This window comes from Sesamum indicum, linkage group LG6 (genome assembly GCF_000512975.1).
Source record: "Sesamum indicum cultivar Zhongzhi No. 13 linkage group LG6, S_indicum_v1.0, whole genome shotgun sequence".
NCBI lineage: Eukaryota > Viridiplantae > Streptophyta > Magnoliopsida > Lamiales > Pedaliaceae > Sesamum > Sesamum indicum.
The window spans coordinates 23,294,185-23,315,390 of NC_026150.1; the positions used below are offsets into that span (position 1 = coordinate 23,294,185).

Below are 21,206 nucleotides of genomic sequence, written 5' to 3' on the forward strand. Positions count from 1 at the left end.
GTTCATCTCTCACGGCATCTAAGTGATCAAAGAAAGAAGAACTCATCTTCTTTCCTTTCTTATATATTACCTTCCTCGTGTGTGTATAAGATCGAATCCTTAGTTACTATATACCCCTTTCATTTAATTAAGAGTATAGATATATAATAGATAGATTTGCCTATGAAAATTATTATAAAAAACTATATTATTACCAATATTGCATCTATATAACTAATATGTTATTGACTTTATTTAATATTGTGTGTTTATATATGTATATATTTTTACGTTGCTAATGATTATCTCATATTATTTTTTCTGTGAAAATAATAAATTTTAAATTAATTCCGCATTTTGTAAAAAAGTAAAATCTGTATTCTAATCTCGAAAGATAAAATTTGGGATAGATAAATTTAGATAAGGACTGAGTAAAATTTTTTATAGTTTATTTATAGTAGATGAGGTTTCTAACTAAATTAAATATAAAATATAATCCTCAAACATAAGATAAATGCAAATTGAATTAATTAGTATCCTAATATACAAAGAAAATTCCTAATTAATTTAAAGTAGATCAGGTGCCTCTGACCAATTTTTTTATTTATAATTAAAAATAATAAAATTTTCAAAAATTAGTATTTAATAAAAAAATTAGCTTAATTGTAGCCGATCATCTATTATTGAATTATTATTATAAATGTATCACAAATTATTTTTAATAATAAAGCTATATATGAACTTTTACCACTGATTATTGCCGGTATCAATTTTATATTTATAAAACCCATTATTATAAATTAACTTAAAAACTTTTATCACTTAATATATATATATGTATATAGTAAATAACAATATTTTTATTTTACTAAAAATTAGGAAGAAAATTCAGCCAAAAAAATTTTTTTTCTTGGCTCAATCAAATTTGAACCAATTATATTACAAATGCAATACACTTGCCATGTGATTGATGTACAGTTTAAGAAAAGTGACCAATCACAAAGTAAGTATATTGATACTTGCTCTATGAATTGGATTAGTTCAGTCGAACCAAGTCTGGATAAGAATTTTCCTATGATTGGTCACTTTCTATCAACTACAAACCAATAACACCACAGATTTATTGTATTTACTGTATAATTGATTTGAGTCCGATCAAATCCAATTTGAGTTAAGTTTTTAGGGAGCTATAAAAAGGGACAGTCAGCTGGAGATATGTACTACACTGACAAAGGTTAACATAAAGACAAAATGGAAGGTGTATGGCAAATAATTGCTGCATCTTTAGGCTTTGTGGTGTTAATATGGGCATGGAGAGTGGTGAAATGGGCTTACATGAGGCCGAAGAGGGTGGAAAAGTTGCTAAGAAAGCAGGGTTTCAATGGGAGTTCCTATAGATTGGTGAATAGGGAATTGAAAGAGCGGCTGAAGATGGTGAAAGAAGCTAAGTCCAACCCCATCAATCTTGATGATGATATCAAGCCAAGAATCCTTCCTTTTTATACCAAAACCATTCAAACATATGGTATGATTGTTTTCTTGTATTTATTTATTATTTTATTTTTTTTTGGGTTGATTGAATTTTAGCCTATAGTGAGAAGAATATATATATATATAGCAAATTCTAACTTTTCGGAAAAAAAAAAGAAAAAAAAAACCTCCATAACTCCCCCGGTTTTTTAGAAGTTCAGGGGTTATGTCGTTCTTTTTTTTATTTTTCATGTTTTAAACCCTTTATATTTGCTTAAATTTTTTAAAGAAAAATTATTGTCCTTTAATTTATTCCTGGAAATTGATCTAATGGTGTTTTTATAGGGATATTTAACCCAATATTTTTCATGAAGTCTTGCTGGATTGATTGTTTTGTATGTGAGCTCTTGATTGATGCTATTAGTGTTGTAGCATTTTCAGAAAAGATTCCAGTGCCCCAATTTTATTATTTGTTTGGTTAATTTAAGTGAACGGGCAAATGTGTATTGGATTTTTTATTTCAAATTCTATGGGGTTTTTTATTATAATTTTTTTAATATAAAATATATTTTATCCCCCAAATTATTTTTGATGTAATATTTACCCTTAATTATAATTAAGGGTTAAATTTATTTTTATCTCTTGTGATATATCAAAATATCAAAAATCCCTTTCTGAAATTTGCAATATAAAAAATCATCCCTATATTATGAATAAATCATCGCACCGTCCCTTGGTCAACTTGAACCTATTTTTTAGAAACAATGACTAAAATAGCCCTTTTAGTCAACCGATCAAATTAGGTCTATTAATATATAATTATTTTAATTTACTATTTATAATATATATAATTATAATTTTAAAAAATTTAAAATAATAATTATAAATTCCCTCCTCCCCTTCCCTTGGCCCACCGCCCGTTTGGGCAATGTCGATCGCCTAGATCTGGGCGATCGATGTCGTCCTCGATGGAGATAGACAACGGCTGTCGCCAGGGGTGAGGAGGGCGCTGCGCCCTCCTCTTCGCCATTGCCGCTACATTTTTTTTCTTTTAATATATAATTTTTAATTAATTTAATTTAAATTATATTTTATTATATAAATAATTATATAATTATTAATAAATATTATTATATAAAATAATATCTTATTTTTTATAAATATATATATATTATTATATATATTAGATGTGAGAGAAGGGCAAAAATATCAAAAAGGGTATTTTCATAGCAAATTCGCAGTCGAAGCACGTGTTGCCCAATTTCTGTAGCGAGGGGGTTTTTTGAACTTTATTTTATATCACAGGGATATACGATACTTTAATTTTTATAAGGGATGTTTTAAACATTCCTATTATTAAAAGGGCATTTTTAAATTTTTTCCTTATAATTAACATATGCATATCATGTGCATAGGGACAGGCGGGGTTACTTACTGAAGTTAGAGTAACATGAAATAGTATTCTATGATTGAGTGGATTTATCAGGTCTCAACTTTATAAAATTCTTGAGAGCCAGATAGTAGTGGGATGGATGTAAATGAACCAATGGATTAGGACAAGTGGTACTCAATCTTGATTTGAACTTCTCATGGAACGTAAAATTGTGTTTGAGTTTGCTTTGATTGTCATATGATTCGATGTCAGACGGGCTCTAATAAATCTGAAACATGAGTGGAGCTCGAATAGTTTGATTTTTGGTATATATATATATATTGTTAGTACAAGATAACAAATGGAAAACACTCTATGTCAGACGGGCTCTAATCAACCTGAAATATGAGTGGAGTTCGAATAGTTTGATTCTTGGTATATATATATATATATATATATATATATTGTTAGTACATGATAACAAATGAAACGATAAGTGGACCGAGTTCAGATGAAACTTTAGCGATGTACTGTAAGTCGATTATTGAGCCTTAGTAGATGAAATTGATCGTTTTTGTGCGATCATAACTTGCAGGAACTGAGTCCTTTATGTGGCTTGGCCTAAGCCCTACGGTTATAATATCAGATCCTGAACTCATCAAGGAGGTGATGACCAAGACTCACATCTACAAGAAGATCAAGAATGCGAATCCACTGACGAGGCTGCTTGCACAAGGCCTTTTCAGCTATGATTTGGATAAATGGGCAAAACACAAGAAAATCATCAACCCTGCTTTCCATATGGAGAAATTGAAGGTTTTTTATTGCCATGTTATTACCTAGTTCCAAGATGTCTGAAAGAATATTTCATACTTTAGTAAACTACCTTAAACTTTCATGCATCATAAGATGATCATGTGCTGCTTTTTGGCGATTGCATGGCAACAGCTCATGATTCCGGCCTTCTATTTGAGTTGTGACGAAGTTTTGAACAAATGGGAAAAGAGTCTATCGCCAGAAGGGTCGTGTGAGGTGGACGTGTGGCCGTTTCTACAGAATTTGTCGAGTGATGCAATATCAAGAACCGCGTTTGGTAGCAGCTACCAAGAAGGGAGAAGAATATTCGAACTTCAGAGAGAACAGGCCGGGCACTTCTTCATCGCCTCGCGGTCTATGTATATTCCAGGATGGAGGTAAACAAGACATGCTTAGATTCTGATGAAAAACATCATCCAAACTGAGCCTTTGATCACACAAAATTATAAAGAAAAAAACTTATCTTCCTATGCTCTAAACTTGCTTTTTCGCTGTAGATTTGTCCCGACAAAACGGAACAAGAGAATGAAGGAAATCGCAGAGGAAGTTCAGTCTTTGATCCGAGGTATCATTAGTAGAAGGGTTGAGGCAATGAAAGCAGGGGAAGCGAACAACGAAGACTTATTGGGCATATTGTTGGAGTCCAATGCCCGAGAAATCGAACAACATGGTAACAAGACCTTTGGAATGACTATTGATGAAGTGGTTGAGGAGTGCAAGCTGTTTTATTTTGCTGGCCAGGAGACAACTTCATCGTTGCTCGTGTGGACCTTGGTTCTGTTGAGTCGATATCCCGACTGGCAGAAACGAGCCCGTGAAGAGGTTTTGCAAGTTTTCGGAAGACAAACTCCAGCTTTTGATGGGTTGAATTACCTGAAGATCGTAAGTAGTTTCCTATAAAAAAATTTGAATCTGCCTAAGCTCGAACCAGAACTATTTAATCAAGTGCATAGCTCATACTTGATTTATGCTCAGGATAAATATATTGACACTCTCTAAGATCGGACATATTTAAATATACAGTGATCTTTTGTATGTTATATATATTCACTTGACATAACTCTTGAGGGGTCCTATATAATTGCAGGTCACCATGATCTTATACGAGGTTTTGAGGTTTTACCCACCGGTAGTTACTCTTGGTCGAAGAGTGACTGAAGAAACCAAGTTGGGGAACTTAACGTTGCCAGCCGGGGTGCAGATCTCATTGCCACTTATCTCATTACATCACAACCGAGATATTTGGGGGGACGACGCAATGGAATTCAAGCCAGAGAGGTTTAGCCAAGGCGTTGCCAAGGCGCAGAAGAGGCAAGGCATATTCTTCCCGTTCGGCTGGGGATCTCGCATATGCATCGGCCAAGTGTTCGCAATGATGGAGGCGAAAGTGGTGTTGGCTATGATTCTACAACGTTTCTCGTTCGAGCTTTCACCGTCTTACCAACACGCTCCTCAGAGGGTGGTAGCGCTTCAGCCTCAGCATGGTGCTCATTTGCTTCTGCACAAGCTCTAGAGTTTTGATCACTGTTTCTACATTTGCATGAAGTGAGATTGCTGGTGGTGTATTATAATACTTTGTATGGGGATAAATTGGTGTACTGTTTTTGAACATATTGTTGCTCAGACTAAATTACAGTCCTTGCTTCATGTTTGATGCACCATATGATGATTTTACTTGGTCGTCATTCATTACTCTTTTTAAACTCTTTATCACTCACATTATTAATAATGCACTTTTCATATAGTAACTTCAGGTATGATCATATACGATTCCGAGTTTCGGACTCGATTTTTTCAAGATTAGCCGAACTTTTGGTCTGAACGAAAAATAAATTAATGATAACAAAGAAAAGATAAATATATATTTCAATATCTATGTCTGTATTATTCATTGAAAATACGACCTCAGAGTAATTAATTTGAATGACAAAATATTTATTGATAAAAGTACCCTTAAATGTACTTATTTTTCCAAAAATATTTATTCTTTTAATTAATATGGTCTCTTATCCATTGAAATTGAAAAAGAAATGGTGCTTTGGACCAAAGTTTGAAGAAAATCATAAAATTGGAGGGAAATAGTTGTGTTTCCATCCCCCTCCAAACAGGTTTCTATTACAAACTTCCTGATTATGTGCATGGTAGACATGTTCATTTCCTAGTCTTATTCTATTAGGTTTCTTCATTGTAAGTCTATAAATACGTGGGGTAAACTCATTATTCAATACTTTCTTATTATTGAATTAATACTATTTTTTTTCAAAAATCTTAAATTTTAGCATAATCAATTAATGGAAAAAAATGTAATTTTAGTTGTGTAACTTATGGGGGTGGCAATTTTGTTCTTGCACAAAATTGATTTTCGCCAATTTAGTCCTGTAACTTTAAAATTTTGGCAATTTTCATCTTTTTTTTTCAGCCAAATAATTGAATGTGACTTGCACATGATCCAATTAAATTACAATTTTAGTCCTGTAACTTAAGAGACGTTGGCATATTTAGTCCTATAACTTGAGAGAATTGATTTGGTCCTTCATGAATTTATTTACAGGACTAAAATTGCAAGTTATATTACAATTTCCAGTCAAATTGGTCGGGAAAAGACTAAAATTGCCAAAAAAATATAAAGTTACAGGACTAAATTGTGAAAATCAATTTGTACAGGACTAAAAATGCCACTCCCTAAGTGACCGAACTAAAATTGTAATTTTTCCTTAATTAATTTAGTTTAGTTTTAGGTTAATTGTTCTACATTAATACCTCTAGCCCTATAAAGTCCGCTGCTCCTGAAGATGGCGACCCTGTGTTCAGGGGTGATGAGCAATGTGACATCCCTCTGGGTTTATCGAAGGCGTTGCAAAGGTGCAGAAGAGGCAAGGCATATTCTTCCCATTCGGCTGGGGACCTCGCATATGTATCGGCCAAATGTTTGCAATGCTGGAGGCAAAGGTGGCGCTGGCCATGATTCTACGACGTTTCCGTTCGAGCTTTCACCGCCTTATACGCACGCTCCTCACATGGTCATAACGCTTCAACCTCAGCATGATGCTCATTTGGTTCTGCACAAGCTCTAGAGTTTTGACTCTTTCTATGTTGCATGACTCAAGAATGCTAGTAGTTAATAGTGGTAATCATGTTAGTAACAATACACTTATTATATAATGGGTTCAGATTTAATCAGACCCGATCAGATTCAAATTCATTTACAAGAAAAATGTTTATATAATGATGGCGAAATGTGTTAGGATCCACCAATTTTGACCCGACTCATAAATGTGGGGTTGGTTTCGAGATGTTTTTGATTGGATAGGGTTGCGCTTTGTGGGGTTTAATTGGGTCTTGGCTCTGAAATGAATCCAAATCAGTTCATTTGGGTCCAAAAGGGAGAATAATAAAGTTTAATAATTTTGGTAAAATAACCCATACATATATGACAATCACTTTGGTGTGTAATATTTGTACCGACTAAATTATTGCTCTTATGTTAAAAAAATAAGTAGTTTATTTTTTTATATTTTAAAAAAATAAACAAAATACCTCCCTCGCATGAGTAGTGTGATATACGTGCCTTTTTTTAAAAAAAAATAGTTTTCTTTATTCTACAATTATTGAATCTTATCTAACACAAATTAACGGCTCATATTACATTTGTAATGATCTATGGTTCATATAAAATCTTATTTAAATTAACGGCTGATATCTAGTCTTAAAAAATTAATGGTCCAAATTTAATTTACATATATAATTTATATACAAAATTTAAAAATATATATTTGTAATATATGTAATATATATAATATATGATATATGTAGATAATATATATTATATATAATATTTAAATATATGTATGTATAGCCCCAAACCCCCTCCCCCCCATCGCACCACCGCCCCCCTCCCCTCCCTAGCAGCCGTCTCCCCTTTCCCATGCCCAGAATCCCACCCCCGCAAACCCAACTGTGCCTTCTTTCCCCCTTCGCTACCCATTGTCGTTGCCCACCCCTCGTCGCCAACGAGCCCGACTACTCCTCTCCTATTTTTTTTAATTTTTTTGTATTTTTTTATTAATATTAGATATATATTGTATATATGTATGTGTATGTATAATTTATAATTTCTTTTTTGTAAATAATTATTTTTATATTTCTTTATTTATATTATATGTATATTATAAAATTTATAATTTATGTTTACAACTTTTATAAATCTTAAACCATCGATCTATGTTAAATTATCTAAATAAGAAATTATCTAAGCCATTGATTTTTTTATAAATCTCCACTATTAATATATATATATGTACAAGAAAATTCAACAGTTCAGATTTAGGGATATAAATATTATTTTATAAGTAAAATTTAATTAAAATCACACATAAGGCGTGTGTGTTGCATCTCTCGCATGAGGGGGTATTTTGCTTCTTTTTTAAGAATACAAAGGGGTAAATTGAGAATTTTTTTTCACAAAGGGGTAAATTACAATTTTCATATAATACTGAGGGCAAAATGCATTTTGTCCTTTATCTAAAATTCACAATATTCGTTGTAAAGACGTCAGAATTAAATTTATAATAACTACCACATTCATTCATTTAATTTCAAAGAAAAATCACGATAATACTCAGATGAATAAAATTACTATTTGAAACGTAAAAATAATATAACAGGTATAAATATTTAAAAATAGCATATATATATATATAAATGAAATGATTTATTAAACATATATATAATGAAAAGCCAAACTGAAAATACACTTCAACTCATATATAATATTTTGCATACAATAATTGAGAATAATTACACCCTCCATTTTTAAAATTTTGTACAATTACATGTACATTTTTTATAGTTTAAAAAATTATATTTAGGGTCCCGGACATTTGATTCTGTCTAATAAATAGATTTCTTTATTTGAGTTAATATTCACCAAATTTATTGATTTTAGCTAAAAAAAATAAATAAAAATTCATATTTATTTATAATTAACTTATTACTAACTTGTTGCAAGTCAAATAAGTTCTTCTTAATATCAATAAATATAAAGTAACTTTTATCTAATACAAAATGTATTACATTTTAACAAAAAAATACCTTATGGGATATTTATAAACAATAAACTTAATTTTTTAAGAAAAATATATTAATAAAACAAGTAAAAATTAATTAGTTTTTGCAGGTTAGATCTGTCGAGTCCTAATTTTCAGGTCCAATAAAGTGCAGGGCGTGCCCAAATTCAAGGGAGCATTTAATTTTATGGACTCATCTGAGGCGCTTCTTAATCTTGTCCAAACTCATCCTAAATTCGTCCCAAATAATTTTTATAAATATACTTAATTTATTTAAAATATTTAACTTTTATCTAATACTTATATTATAAAATAAATTACATATTTTATATATAAATACTTTATTACATACTTATAAATATATAATCTTAATTTTTTAAAAATATATACCAATTATTCAAAGAAAAAAAAGTAATTGAGTTTTGTAAGTTTAACGTTCCCAGTTTGAATTCTCGACAAGTTAAAGATGGAAATTGTCGAAATTTTAGATTTAAGAAGGAACAGAACGGGTCTCAGGTCCGACCAAATCAACCCGACTCATGTGGTCCTCTGACAAATGATATTTCAACAAGAACTGAAAGAAATTATGAAATTTAATATAACATTAAATGATTTGGCCTACATACTTAAAACTTATTTAATAGTAATTGTTAAAGGAATTGAAACTAGTCGGCAATGGAACACACACAACTATACATCTCAATAACTCGTAAAACTTTGGGTTAATTACACTAAAAGCTCCTCCAATAATATGAAATTATATTTTTTTCATAATAACTTTAAAATTATACTTATAAACCCTAAAAAAATCACTATTTATACCTTACACTCTTTAAGATTTGGGCCGAAAATGCTACTGTAAGAGTAAAAAAATTACATAAATTTCTAATTTTATCCCTCATTTAACGTTCTCATGTAATAAGTTTGTATTTAGAAGAGAAAAAAATATAATAATGTTAACCTCGCTCCTATATATATATATATATATATATATATATTAGTAGAAAAATATATATGAGAATGTTAAATGAGGGGTAAAGTTGAAAATTGATATACCTATATATTTGCTTACCTTAAGATTTTCCTCCCAAACCCTAATAGAAGGGAATTGGGTGTCAATGGAAAATTTTGCATTTTTAGAGAGTTGTCTAAGTGTAATAAACCCCAAAATTTTTAGAGATAATTATATTTACACCACCTAATTTATAGTCTATTTACACAAATCATTTATAACTTATCAGTAAAAAAAGTGGTTGGAAGATGTAAAAAGACTTATTTGCCCTCCAGTGACAGCCTAAAAAAAAGAAAATCACTTAAAAACAAACTAAGTGTATAGACCATTTTGCCTTTTGTTTAAAATTTCAAAATTTTCCTTTCCCCCTACCTTTTGTCTATTATACTTATATGTATGTGTATACATATAATATATATGTATATATTTATTACATATAATAATGTATATTATATTTTATTATATGACATATATGCTATAATATACGGGCACTCCAAAATATTACTTGAAACATTGTCAAACACGTGTTGCACATGAACATTGCTCGACAAAGTCTTGAAACACGTGTCGGACATAGCATCCCACTATCCAAAAATATGAAATAAAAAGAAAAAAAGAACATAGTATCGGGCATGCCTGTTGTCTTGTCAGACACATTAGAGTTTTTTTATAATTTTAAAAAGTTTTCAATTGTTTTTAGGAATAGTTACATTTATACCTCCTGAACTATGATCTATTAATAAAAATCAATCCTATTTTTTTGAATATTTATACATACACCCACCAAATATGTCAATATTATTTATACTAACCATCCATATTTTTGAAAAGTTCATGTGTACCCCCCCCCCCCGCCCACCCCCCCCCCCCCTCCAAAAAAAAGAAAGAACACATCAATATCATTACATAAAACCCTACTTTTTGACCTTCAAGAGTAAATTCTATAATTATACAAAGGCATGATTGATTTGTATAAACAAAGCATATGCGAGAGGGCATAAATATAAGGATTAAAGGCATTTTTAATCCTCTAACTCTAGTCAATTTCCGTTTTAATCTTTTATCTTTATGGAGTTTGAAAAAAATTCTATAACTTTTTTATTTGCTCAATTTCAGGACATATATTGTTGGATTTTATCAAAGTTATCGAAAAATATCACCAAAATTTGACGAGCCATTTCAAATTAGGAAAAAGTGATGTTATTGACTAATTCTATACGACGTGGCAATTACATGATTTAATAAAAAAAAGTGACATAGCATTATGATATGGATTGTTGAGGAAGAAAATGTATAAATATATTTTTATAATTAAATATATAGTATTTATGTTATATATATACACAATTATGTATATACATCAAAATACACATATATATTACCTAAAAATGGCAGCAATCAGCGTTGTCCAACCTCCAGGCGACAATGATGCCGCCCAAAATAGTTTGGGCGGCATCGCCGTCGCCCCAGGTCGCCCAGAATAATAGGCGTTGCAGTCACCCAACTTAAGCAACGGTAACTCGCCCTAAATTTGAGTGATCGCGATTTGCCCTAAATCTGGGCGACCACGAAGAAAGAAGGCATTGGTGCCGCCCAGCTTTGGAGACGAATCATTTTAGTGATAAAGTAAAAAAAATAATAATAACAAATATACTTGACTATATTTTACTAATTGATAATGACATACCGGTTGGAAATTTTTGAAATAAAGTAATTTTTTTCTCCAAGAAAAAAAGGTAGCATTATCAGAAATCTAAATAGATATGGAAAGAAAAATTGCAGGGTTCCCATTCTTAAGAAAAATTCTATTTGGAATTAGATTGAGCACAATTTAATTATATGATAATTATATTATATTAAAGTTGGTCGGAATTATGATGCCACTTTGTCAATTTTCTCCTAAAATCACAAAATTAAAACAAGTGATTGACTTTTTTTAGAACACTGACAAGTTATAGGACTAAAATGATAAAAAGAATATAATTATAGGATTAAAAATACAATTAAACCTTATACGAATGCGTGATTAATACAATTTTTTTTATAATAATACACTTATTATGTAATCATGCACAATTAAAAAAGAAATGATCCATCATATAATAAATATAATTACACTTATTATATAATTAATTCGACGCTGTACTACCTAGTTTGTACAAAGACATTTTGGTAAATGCCATAAATTGTTCGTTAAATTTTGCGTTTATAATCACTTTAGTTTGTCATTTTCATTTCCTAATTCATCATCTCTAAAACTCATTTTTTGTTTCATTTCAATACCTTGGACAACTTTTCAACATAAAAGTTATCTGAATCTGATCATGTAATAAGTACATGCTTTAATTTCAAGAATAGATAAATTGATATATACCCTTTTTAAAATAAAAAAGTTACATAAATATTTTTAAAAATTTAAAAATTAATTCTGAATCTTTTTCACCGGAAAAGGTACCAAAAGATTAGAACGCAACAAATATGAAATTTAGGTTAGAAAACAAATATTAGGTACTAAACTAATTTTACATATAAACTTGAGGGACCATTTGTGATATTCACCCAAAATTTTCCCAAGTTACTTGCAAGAAACAAAAGAAAGTACAGAGACAGTAAGGTAAGCTTCGAGCCAACCACCTCTCTGTATAAGTCTCGACAACGTCACCAACACCGTTTTTATCAGCCCCAAAAATGGCCTATTTGACCATCAAATTTCTCAGTTTTGGTTGTTCTTGAACTTCTTCGCCTTCTTCTCTCGAGAAATCAAGAACCCATTATCAGTTCAACGGCAAAAGAACAGAAAAAAATGGCGGATTTTTTCTCTGAAGAAATCATAATCAACATCCTCCGGAGGTTGCCCGTCAAAGTCCTTCTCCGCTGCACCAGCGTTTGCAGATCATGGTACATTCTAATCACCAGCCCTGAATTTATTTCCTCGCATTTGAACTTCGCCGCTGACAGCAAGAAGAGAACCCCTTTCCTTCTCCTCAGGCGCCTTGTTAGAAATTCCGAGCAGTATGATTTGTACTCGGACAACGAATCTTTTGCCCGGATTTCGACATTCGAATTCCCATTTAGAAGCATAAACTCTTGTTTTACGATTGTTGGTTGCTGTAATGGTTTGTTGTGCCTTTCTGATGATCGAGTTTATTACATGCACACAGTGATTCTGTGGAACCCCTGTATCAAGAAATCGGTTCTTCTCCCCAAACCCAACTTGATTTACAGTTCATATGGTTCATTTATGCAGACTCTTGGATTTGGGTTCGACCCGATTGCTAGTGATTATAAGGTTATTAGGATAACTTATGTGGATTGCGGCCGGGGCCTGCCCCTGGTTGAGCTTTACAGGCTGAGCACTGGGGTGTGGCAAGATTTGAGCTTCTTGGCTTTTGAGTATGTTATATATAATCGATCTCGACAAGCCTGTGTCAATGGGGCTACTCATTGGATTGCCCGTAGCACGGATTGCTATGATTTGATCGTGTTGTTCGATATGTGTGGTGAGGTATTTCGAGAGATGATGCTTCCGCTTAGTCTTGTTGATAACGAGTCAATGAGGAGTAAGGACTTGGGGGTGTATAAGGAGTCTCTTGCTGTTATTGTGTGGAGCGTATCGGGGCCGCAGCCTGGCTTTTGTGTTTGGGTGATGAATGAGTACGGTGTGGAGTCGTCTTGGACTAAACACTTCAGCATCGATTTACATGAGTTTGGCAGAGAATATGTGAGGCCTCTGTGGATTAGAAAACAAGGTGAGATTATCACGGTTTGGCAGGACGGGCGTTTGATTGCGTATGATCACAATGGAGGTGAAGTTAAGGATCTTGGAGTCCATGGCTCAAGATGTGAGGACTATCGCCGCTCTGTTCATGTGGATGGTTATATGAAAAGTTTGGTTCTTTTGGAGAAGGGTTCTTGTTTCTCTGATGCCGTTACACGCATCAAATTACCAGCTCTGCAGACCGATGATTGTGATTCTAGCTATGGAAGTGATTGTGAGCATAGCTCTGAGAGTGATTACAAACATGGCCATGGGAGTTACGGTGGGCTGTTTGTGAGACAGTGAAACTTGAAGTGAACACTGCAGAGCAATAAAGGTTTGATGTACGTATGTTTCTAGTCTTGATTTATTTCTTTGTGCTATTGTTGCTGTCATTTACTGTAATTCTTGTGATCTATGATGTACTAATGAGTTGTGTCAATCCCTTTTCTACTTTGATTTCACTGAGTTTCAATTCTATCATGACCTTCTAAATTTTTGCCCAAACCAGTGATATAAGTTCCTTTCAAAAGAGCAACGAGTTCCCAACTTAACTTCAAAATCTCAAGAAGATAGTTCTATTCTTTAAATCAATTACAAACTTGTCATTACTAACATGTTATAAGTCTTATAATTCATTTTGTCCGAACACTTTAATAGCTTCTTTTTAAATAAGATTTTTTTAACATATTATAAGTTAAAAACAAAATATTATATAAGAATATGAACTCTTGCAAGTAAATTTAGCCAAACATTTTTGTTTGGGACTCAAGATTTGCGCCCTTTTCGTCGATTTAGATCTAACCGGACTCCACATTATAGTCGTCAATCCGACCCTTGCAAGGTTATGCTTTTGTCAAGTGAATTCATACAAATACGAACATATGGTCTTATAAATAATCTAAACCGTTGAGGGCCAACATATGCTATTTTTTCAGAGAATAAATTTGTGTTCTACCTCGATTTTGCATCTGAACTCACAGTAGTACTGTAGTATTTCAGTTGAACACCTCTCAGCAAGTCTAACATGTGTTGTATTGGTCTTTTCATGTTTCTCTCCGGATTTTGCTGCCCTTGGAGGTCTGTCGCAACCTCGAACCCGGAACATAATGGATGACAACTATCATAGTTGTATGGATATTTTTAAGAAGAGAAACTTGGGCAGAATAGACATCAAAGGAATTCATGTTTGAACCATCTTGTCTTTGCTTTTCCCTTTCGTAAGGATTCTTCTATCTTACAATTCCATGAACCAGATATCACTGAAAAGATTTTTCAGATGCATCATTCATGCCTAATATTGACCACATTGAGTGAGAAGTACTTCATATATTTGTCCTTTTATAAGTACAAATATATACATAAAAATATTAAATAACGGACAAAATTAAAAATTTCTCTAATTCTTTTAATTACTATTAGCATTTTTCATCCAAATTCTAGCAAGTCCAATCCTTTAAGCAAAGGAGGCCTTAAGATTATATTATATTTATTTTTTACATCTGGACGTGATGTGAAATAATGGATCACATGTTACACATTCCCCCCAAAAAAAACAAGTATATGCCCTTGCTTAAAATTATCACACATATTTATATACTTAATTATTGTTGCATGCGTTTCCTACAAATATATAAAAAAAATTATGATGAAGAAGATAATATTGGTGAGAGAATAAGAAAGAAAAAAGTCGGTCAGAGGAAAGAGATAAAAACTATATTAAACTATGGGTTTATTAAAAATATAGAAATTTGTAATAAAAAAATATGGAAAAGTCAAATGAGAGATAAACAATGGAGTGAAGTGTTGGGTGAGAGAAAAAAAATTACAATTGTGAGAATATTAAAAAAAATAAATTATTATTTTGATCAATTATTTTAAAGAAAAAAATAAATTAAAGGGTAAATTTGGGTATTCAAAAGTTGGTACATAAGAGGTTTTCTTTTATAATAGTATAGATAATCTATTTATACAAATTATTTATATATTTTGAAAAATTATACATACACCTATTAGAAACGTCTGTATTATTTACATAAATCTTCTATTTTTTGGAAAACTACACATACATCCCCAAAATATCGGCATCATTACACAAACTATTCTATATATTTTTTTTGAATGTCATGGGTGATTTTTGTAATTATGCAAAATAGGGGTAATATGTATGAACATATAATAAACCATCTTTTTTAATGTTTTAAAATAAAGTCCTTTTTTTTTTTTGCATTTTTTTTATTTTTCTGAAAATACTCTCTCATTTATAGAATGAATTAGAATCCATCAAATTAGGTTTGGATGGAAGAATTTGGATTTAGAAAAGAATTTCCGACAATTCTATTCTAAAAAATTTAAAATTTATTAATATTTTATAAATTTTAATTAAAAAATTGAAGTATTCGAAATCCTTTCTAGTATGACACTGTCCTAATAAATTCAAATGATTTTTTTTTTATGAGGGATTTGAATTTGGATATCAAAATAAATGATTATCATATTAGGAAGGTGGTTCGAATTGCAATAATTTATTATATAATTTTTTATTTGAATTATTTTTTTTTATTTTTAGCAATAATTTATCAATAAAATTATGATTATTGAAACCAAATAAGGAATCACTCTTTTCAATTATTGTTTTTAAAGAGCATATAATTTACTGTATCATTTAAAACATGATGTAATATGAAATATTAATTCCACATATTTAATGACAAATCGAATTTAATATTTCATATTTTTAAAGATCAATTGTATCATTTCTACCAAACATTCTTATCTATCAAGACGTTAAAAAATATACCTATCATAATTCATATATGTATGTAACTAATTGTGCAATTATTTATTAACTAAAAAAACACGCATTATTAAAGAATCACACGATAAATAATTTTATAATATGTTAAGTCTTTGGGGTTCGTTCGTCTGAATTTAGATTAATTGATTGATAATAATCCGTTCGAATTGGATTCAAATTTAAACAATTATATATTTTTATCACACACATATATATATGTATATATTGATTCAAAATTAGAGATTTAAGCATTCTTGACTCCTCTTTCCAAATTCTAACACTAATAGATGATATCGACTGTATAACGCTGAGAGCGTGATTGGTATAAAGAAACGAAATTAAGTGAAAATGGAATGAATTTAGGAATGGAATAAGGATGAAAAAGGAATCATATTTGAATGGCATTCCTATGATTGGTATATAGAAGTTTGGCTTTTTCCAATTTCACCTCTTTTTAATGAAATATTCCATCCTTTATAATTTAGATTTCGTTAAATCTAACGGCTAAGGACTTACGTGGAATAAATTTAAGAGATGAGCGAGTGCCAAAGTATATTTGAAAGACGAGGAACTAAAGCGAGACCCTGTGTTGAGAAAGCAAATTTGATGCACGTGTATAATTTAAATTTTTATTATTTACTTAATTAAAAAAAGAGAATAAAAATAAAATGAATAGTTAATCGGAATCGATAAAATGAATTAGTTTTAAATATGCATAAATAGAAAAAATATCTTAATTTTAAAGAGATGTGCATTTGGTAAAATCAACTCCAGAATTCGACAGAATAAATTTGCATATCAAATATCGAATCAAAATATTTAAGTCGGTTCGACAATTAATTATTTTTTTATAAATTCAGTTAATATATGATTGATCAAATTTTATTTAAAAAGTATAAATTAAATATAAATTTTCCAATACATAATATAATATATATTTGGGTAGTCATTTAATTTGATTTATCAAACATTTAATCAAAAGTTAAAAGAAAATTGTGTTGAAGACTCGATCAAAAATTTAATAACTAATGATGTTTTAACTTATTAATCAAAATTAAAGATGAGGTCTTATAAATAAATTTGAGATCATAAATTCGAAATCATCGAATATGTGGATATTGATGTATGGATTGAATGAAATATATTTAAAAAAAAAATCAAAATTTAATACATTCAGTTTGTTGTAAAATTGATTTTAGGTCAAATTGTTAACATTTCTGTCGATCATAACAAGGTGTAAAGATGAACTTAAATCGTGTGGCCAAACATCCCCAATTTTGTCACACTAGAAACACACGTACCACACTGTTCTGCACACCTACCAAATTAAGTCTGCTTCTTCACTGTTCCATCTCCATAGAACAATTCCTTTGCTTCTGCACTTAATTGCCTCCGATTTCCCTTTCCGATCAACTCAACAAGATGTCTGACTATTTACCAGAAGAAGCGTTGATCAACATCCTCTCAAGGCTTCCACCCAAGTCTCTCATCAAGTTTAGGTGCGTGTCAAAATCATGGAATTCGCTCATCTCAACCCCCTACTTCATTTCCCTGCACGCCCAACAATCAGCTCTTTCCAATTCCCGCGCCGACCCAGTTACCGATTTCATCGTCAGACGCTATTCCAAGAACGAGAAAGCTGAAATTTATTCAGTACATAGCGACAGCGCCGAGTTCCTTGAGCAGAATTACGTCAGAATTGAAAACCCTTTTCGCCATATGACGCGGTTCTATTACAGGATTGTGGGCTCTTCCAACGGTGTGTTGTGCCTCTCTGATGATTTATTTGGGCATACTCATTCAATTTTCTTGTGGAATCCCGTAATCAGGCGGAAAGTCGTTCTGCCTCTACCTAAATCGACTTTTGAAAGCACTTGGCCGTGTATGTGTGTGCTCGGGTTTGGATTTGATGTGAAAAATGGTGATTTCAAGGTTGTGAGAGTGGCGTATGCCCAAGTAGATTATGGGTATTCTGTGCCGCCTAAGGTTGAGGTTTATGCTCTGAGTACGGGGAGTTGGCGTCGAGTTGGTGGGAAAATCCCGCGGAGTTGGATGGTGGATTATTTCTGGACTCAGGCATTTGTTAATGGAAATGTGCATTGGGTTGCTTACAGGAGTAAGGCACGGCAGGATGAAGTGGAGAACTTGATTATAGTGTTTGACATGAGCGAGGAGGTGTTTGAAGAATTGCCGCTTCCAGATATCTTAACAAATGAGCTGCCGTTTAATTTGAATGCAGCGGTTCTTGATCAGTCCCTTGCTATTTATCAGTGCGATGCGCGTTCCTGGAGTAAGAGCTGCTCCATTTGGGTGATGAAGAAATATGGGGACGTTGCGTCTTGGAGCAAACTCCTCCATATTAATGTGCAGGAAGGATTTGGAGCGATTCTTGGAGTCCGAAGTAATGGTGATATTCTGTTGACTGCCAGAAACGGAGGACTAGTTGCCTATAATCAGGATACAAAGGCAACCAAGGAGCTTGGGATTCTAGGCACAAAAGATTCCTTTTACATCTGCTCCCATGCTGAGTCCCTTGCTTTGCTAATCGAGGGTGAAGAAGCACGAGAACAGTCACCTAGCGAAAATGTCGGTCAGTGTGGTTTTTTAGGAGACAATGATGAAGATCCATACGAGCGTGTTACCAAGGGTGAGGTCCGGAAGCAGTCCAGTATGCTTCAGTATCTTACTGCTATGCTCGATGGCTGGTTCATGTAGTTCTCGTCTAAGTTGTAAAAATGTCGTATAAGTATATAAAAACATCGAGCTCGACTCTGTTAATCGTTTCTTGATCCAAATAATATCAAATTTTTGTATCTTATGGTTCGTGCAATGTCTCAATTACGCTCAAACGTTTTAAGTTCCATAAGGCACGATCGATATACGAGGGACAATCTGCGTAAGGTCCCAGCTATGAGAAGGATGATCACGAAATGCCTCTTTTTTCTCATGATTAGATCGTACATAACGAATGTTTCTATCTGATTATGCATCAGAATTTGGAATCCAAACGGTTTATCGCTTTATACTGACCCCAAGACCCCAATTCTCCATGCCACTATGTCGCAAGTGGGTCTAGAAGCTGAAACTTAATGATGATGGCTCTGTTGAGCAGTGTAAGGCCAAGCTTGTTGCTAAGGGGTTCAATCAAATTGAGGTGTTGACTATATTGATGTTTTTTGTGCCACGTGTTAGGTCATGCGTGTTGTTGACTGTTTAATTTTTATTCAATTGGTCTCTTTTCTCGTCTAAGCTTCGTCATTAGTCACTCAAGTTCTTAGGTGTTTAAGTTGCGCACATGATCGTCCGAACCCTAAGTCTCAAATCTCTCCGCCGCGTTTTTAGACAATTTTGGTTGGAAGGATCAAAATTGCCAAAAAATCAATACTTACAGGACCAAAATTGCCAGTCATGTAGTTACGGTTCCAATTTTGCCACCCCCATATTTATGGGACTAATTTTATAATTTTGCCTATTTTTAATAGATTGGTGTACTACCACAAAAATATATATTTTTTCCGTAATATCGATGTAATGCTAAAAAAAAAAAAAAGGGAGGGATTGTTATCATTTTTAATTTATAATTTCTGTTGTTTAATTGTTAAAAGTAAAATTAATTTATTAATCTAAAAGCTATAAATACTTTCTGCACATTATTAATAAAATTATAATTGAGTTGTTCTCCTACCACTCCAATTTTCTTTCCTTTTTCCTTTTATTTTTAGGGTAAATTATAACAATTTTCTCTTAGATTTGTCATAATTATGAATATCCCTTCATTGCTTAAAAAATTATAAATATCTCCTAATATTTGATGAAATTATGTAATACTTGGATGAAAGTATAACATTGTCAACTTTGCCCTTATTATATTTTTTTCTAAAAGATAAAAACTTATAAGAAAATCAAATGGGTTTGATGAAAAAATTTAAAAAATATAAAAAAATTATCCCCTTAATCCATAAAAAAATTAAAAAAATTATAATTTTTTAATCCACAAGGGCATTTTGGTCAGTTCACTGCACAAAATGGATGGAAACACGATGATATGGGTTAATTGTTAGACGGTCATTAAAATCAAGAGAATATTGGTATTTTTTCAAATAAAATGAGGGGTATTCATAATTATGCCAAACTTCATAAAAAGTCGTTGTAATTTATACTTATTTTTAAAATATTCTCAATATTAATCACAGTTAAATTTTTATGATTTTTTCTACAGTTTATTCCCACAATAAGTTACTATTACAAATAGTACCCCTTAATGCCAATGGTGATGAACTGGGTGGTCAGGCTATTCTTTATCATCATTCATTTATATATGATCATCTTAGTAGTTTTTGGATGGATCAAAAGTTTTCTCCACCAAATTCATTCAAGATTTTATTGGAAAATTCATATAATAATATAATTATCGCTTCTATAAAATCATAAAAAAGAGAGGCCCTCGTCCTCTACGTCTCAAAAAGTATTGTTCCCGTAAGTGGTTCAGAGGTTCTTTTAGTCCTACGATAGACTCCTCCATCCCTTTTACCCTTCTTTAAAGTCGAACTTCAAAAATCATTTGTATCTTTAAAATTAACTTAAGATTAGTCCCTCCAACGATTTTTCGACATTAATTTTCATTATATAACTTTCCTAAATTACCTTTCTTAGAATTTTACCTTAAATAATTTTGGTCTCTCACATTTTAATTTCAATTACAATTTAACCCCTCGCACACAAATCTACATGTAATAAATAATATTTTTGTCAAATGTCAGTAAATATATGTGCTCTTTAATTTAAGTTAATCAATTATTTAATTTATATTAGGTATGTTTTTTCACTATATATAAGTTCTCAAGTTAAAAGGAGTAAAAGTTATATGCTTATTTAATTTTAAATTGAATTTAATTTATTTACTGTATCTATATATAGAGCTCTCATTCACCAAAAGA

General features: G+C 31.6%; 3 protein-coding genes across 3 annotated transcripts; all 3 read left to right on the forward strand.

Moving 5' to 3' along the window:
* Window positions 1,148–5,162, forward strand: LOC105165604 (cytochrome P450 CYP72A219-like). Its single transcript, XM_011084667.2, has 5 exons — window positions 1,148–1,504; window positions 3,417–3,637; window positions 3,770–4,014; window positions 4,135–4,519; window positions 4,725–5,162. The coding sequence occupies exons 1-5, from the start codon at window positions 1,231–1,233 to the stop codon at window positions 5,148–5,150; spliced, it is 1,551 nt and encodes a 516-aa protein (XP_011082969.1). The 5' UTR covers window positions 1,148–1,230; the 3' UTR covers window positions 5,151–5,162.
* On the forward strand, window positions 12,310–14,771 carry LOC105165605 (F-box protein At3g07870-like). The gene is made up of 2 exons (XM_011084668.2): window positions 12,310–13,816; window positions 14,553–14,771. The coding sequence occupies exon 1, from the start codon at window positions 12,519–12,521 to the stop codon at window positions 13,776–13,778; it is 1,260 nt and encodes a 419-aa protein (XP_011082970.1). The 5' UTR covers window positions 12,310–12,518; the 3' UTR covers window positions 13,779–13,816; window positions 14,553–14,771.
* On the forward strand, window positions 17,537–19,085 carry LOC105165606 (F-box/kelch-repeat protein At3g23880-like). Its single transcript, XM_011084671.2, has one exon. It carries the CDS (start codon window positions 17,692–17,694, stop codon window positions 18,982–18,984), a length of 1,293 nt encoding a protein of 430 aa, XP_011082973.1. The 5' UTR covers window positions 17,537–17,691; the 3' UTR covers window positions 18,985–19,085.

Coding starts and splice junctions, on each gene's coding strand:
- LOC105165606 (XM_011084671.2), top strand. CDS start 17,692: ATGTCTGACTATTTACCAGAAGAAGCGTTGATCAACATCCTCTCAAGG.
- LOC105165604 (XM_011084667.2), top strand. CDS start 1,231: ATGGAAGGTGTATGGCAAATAATTGCTGCATCTTTAGGCTTTGTGGTG. Junction 1,505..3,416: donor CAAAACCATTCAAACATATG/GTATGATTGTTT, acceptor CATAACTTGCAG/GAACTGAGTCCTTTATGTGG. Junction 4,520..4,724: donor GGTTGAATTACCTGAAGATC/GTAAGTAGTTTC, acceptor ATATAATTGCAG/GTCACCATGATCTTATACGA.
- LOC105165605 (XM_011084668.2), top strand. CDS start 12,519: ATGGCGGATTTTTTCTCTGAAGAAATCATAATCAACATCCTCCGGAGG.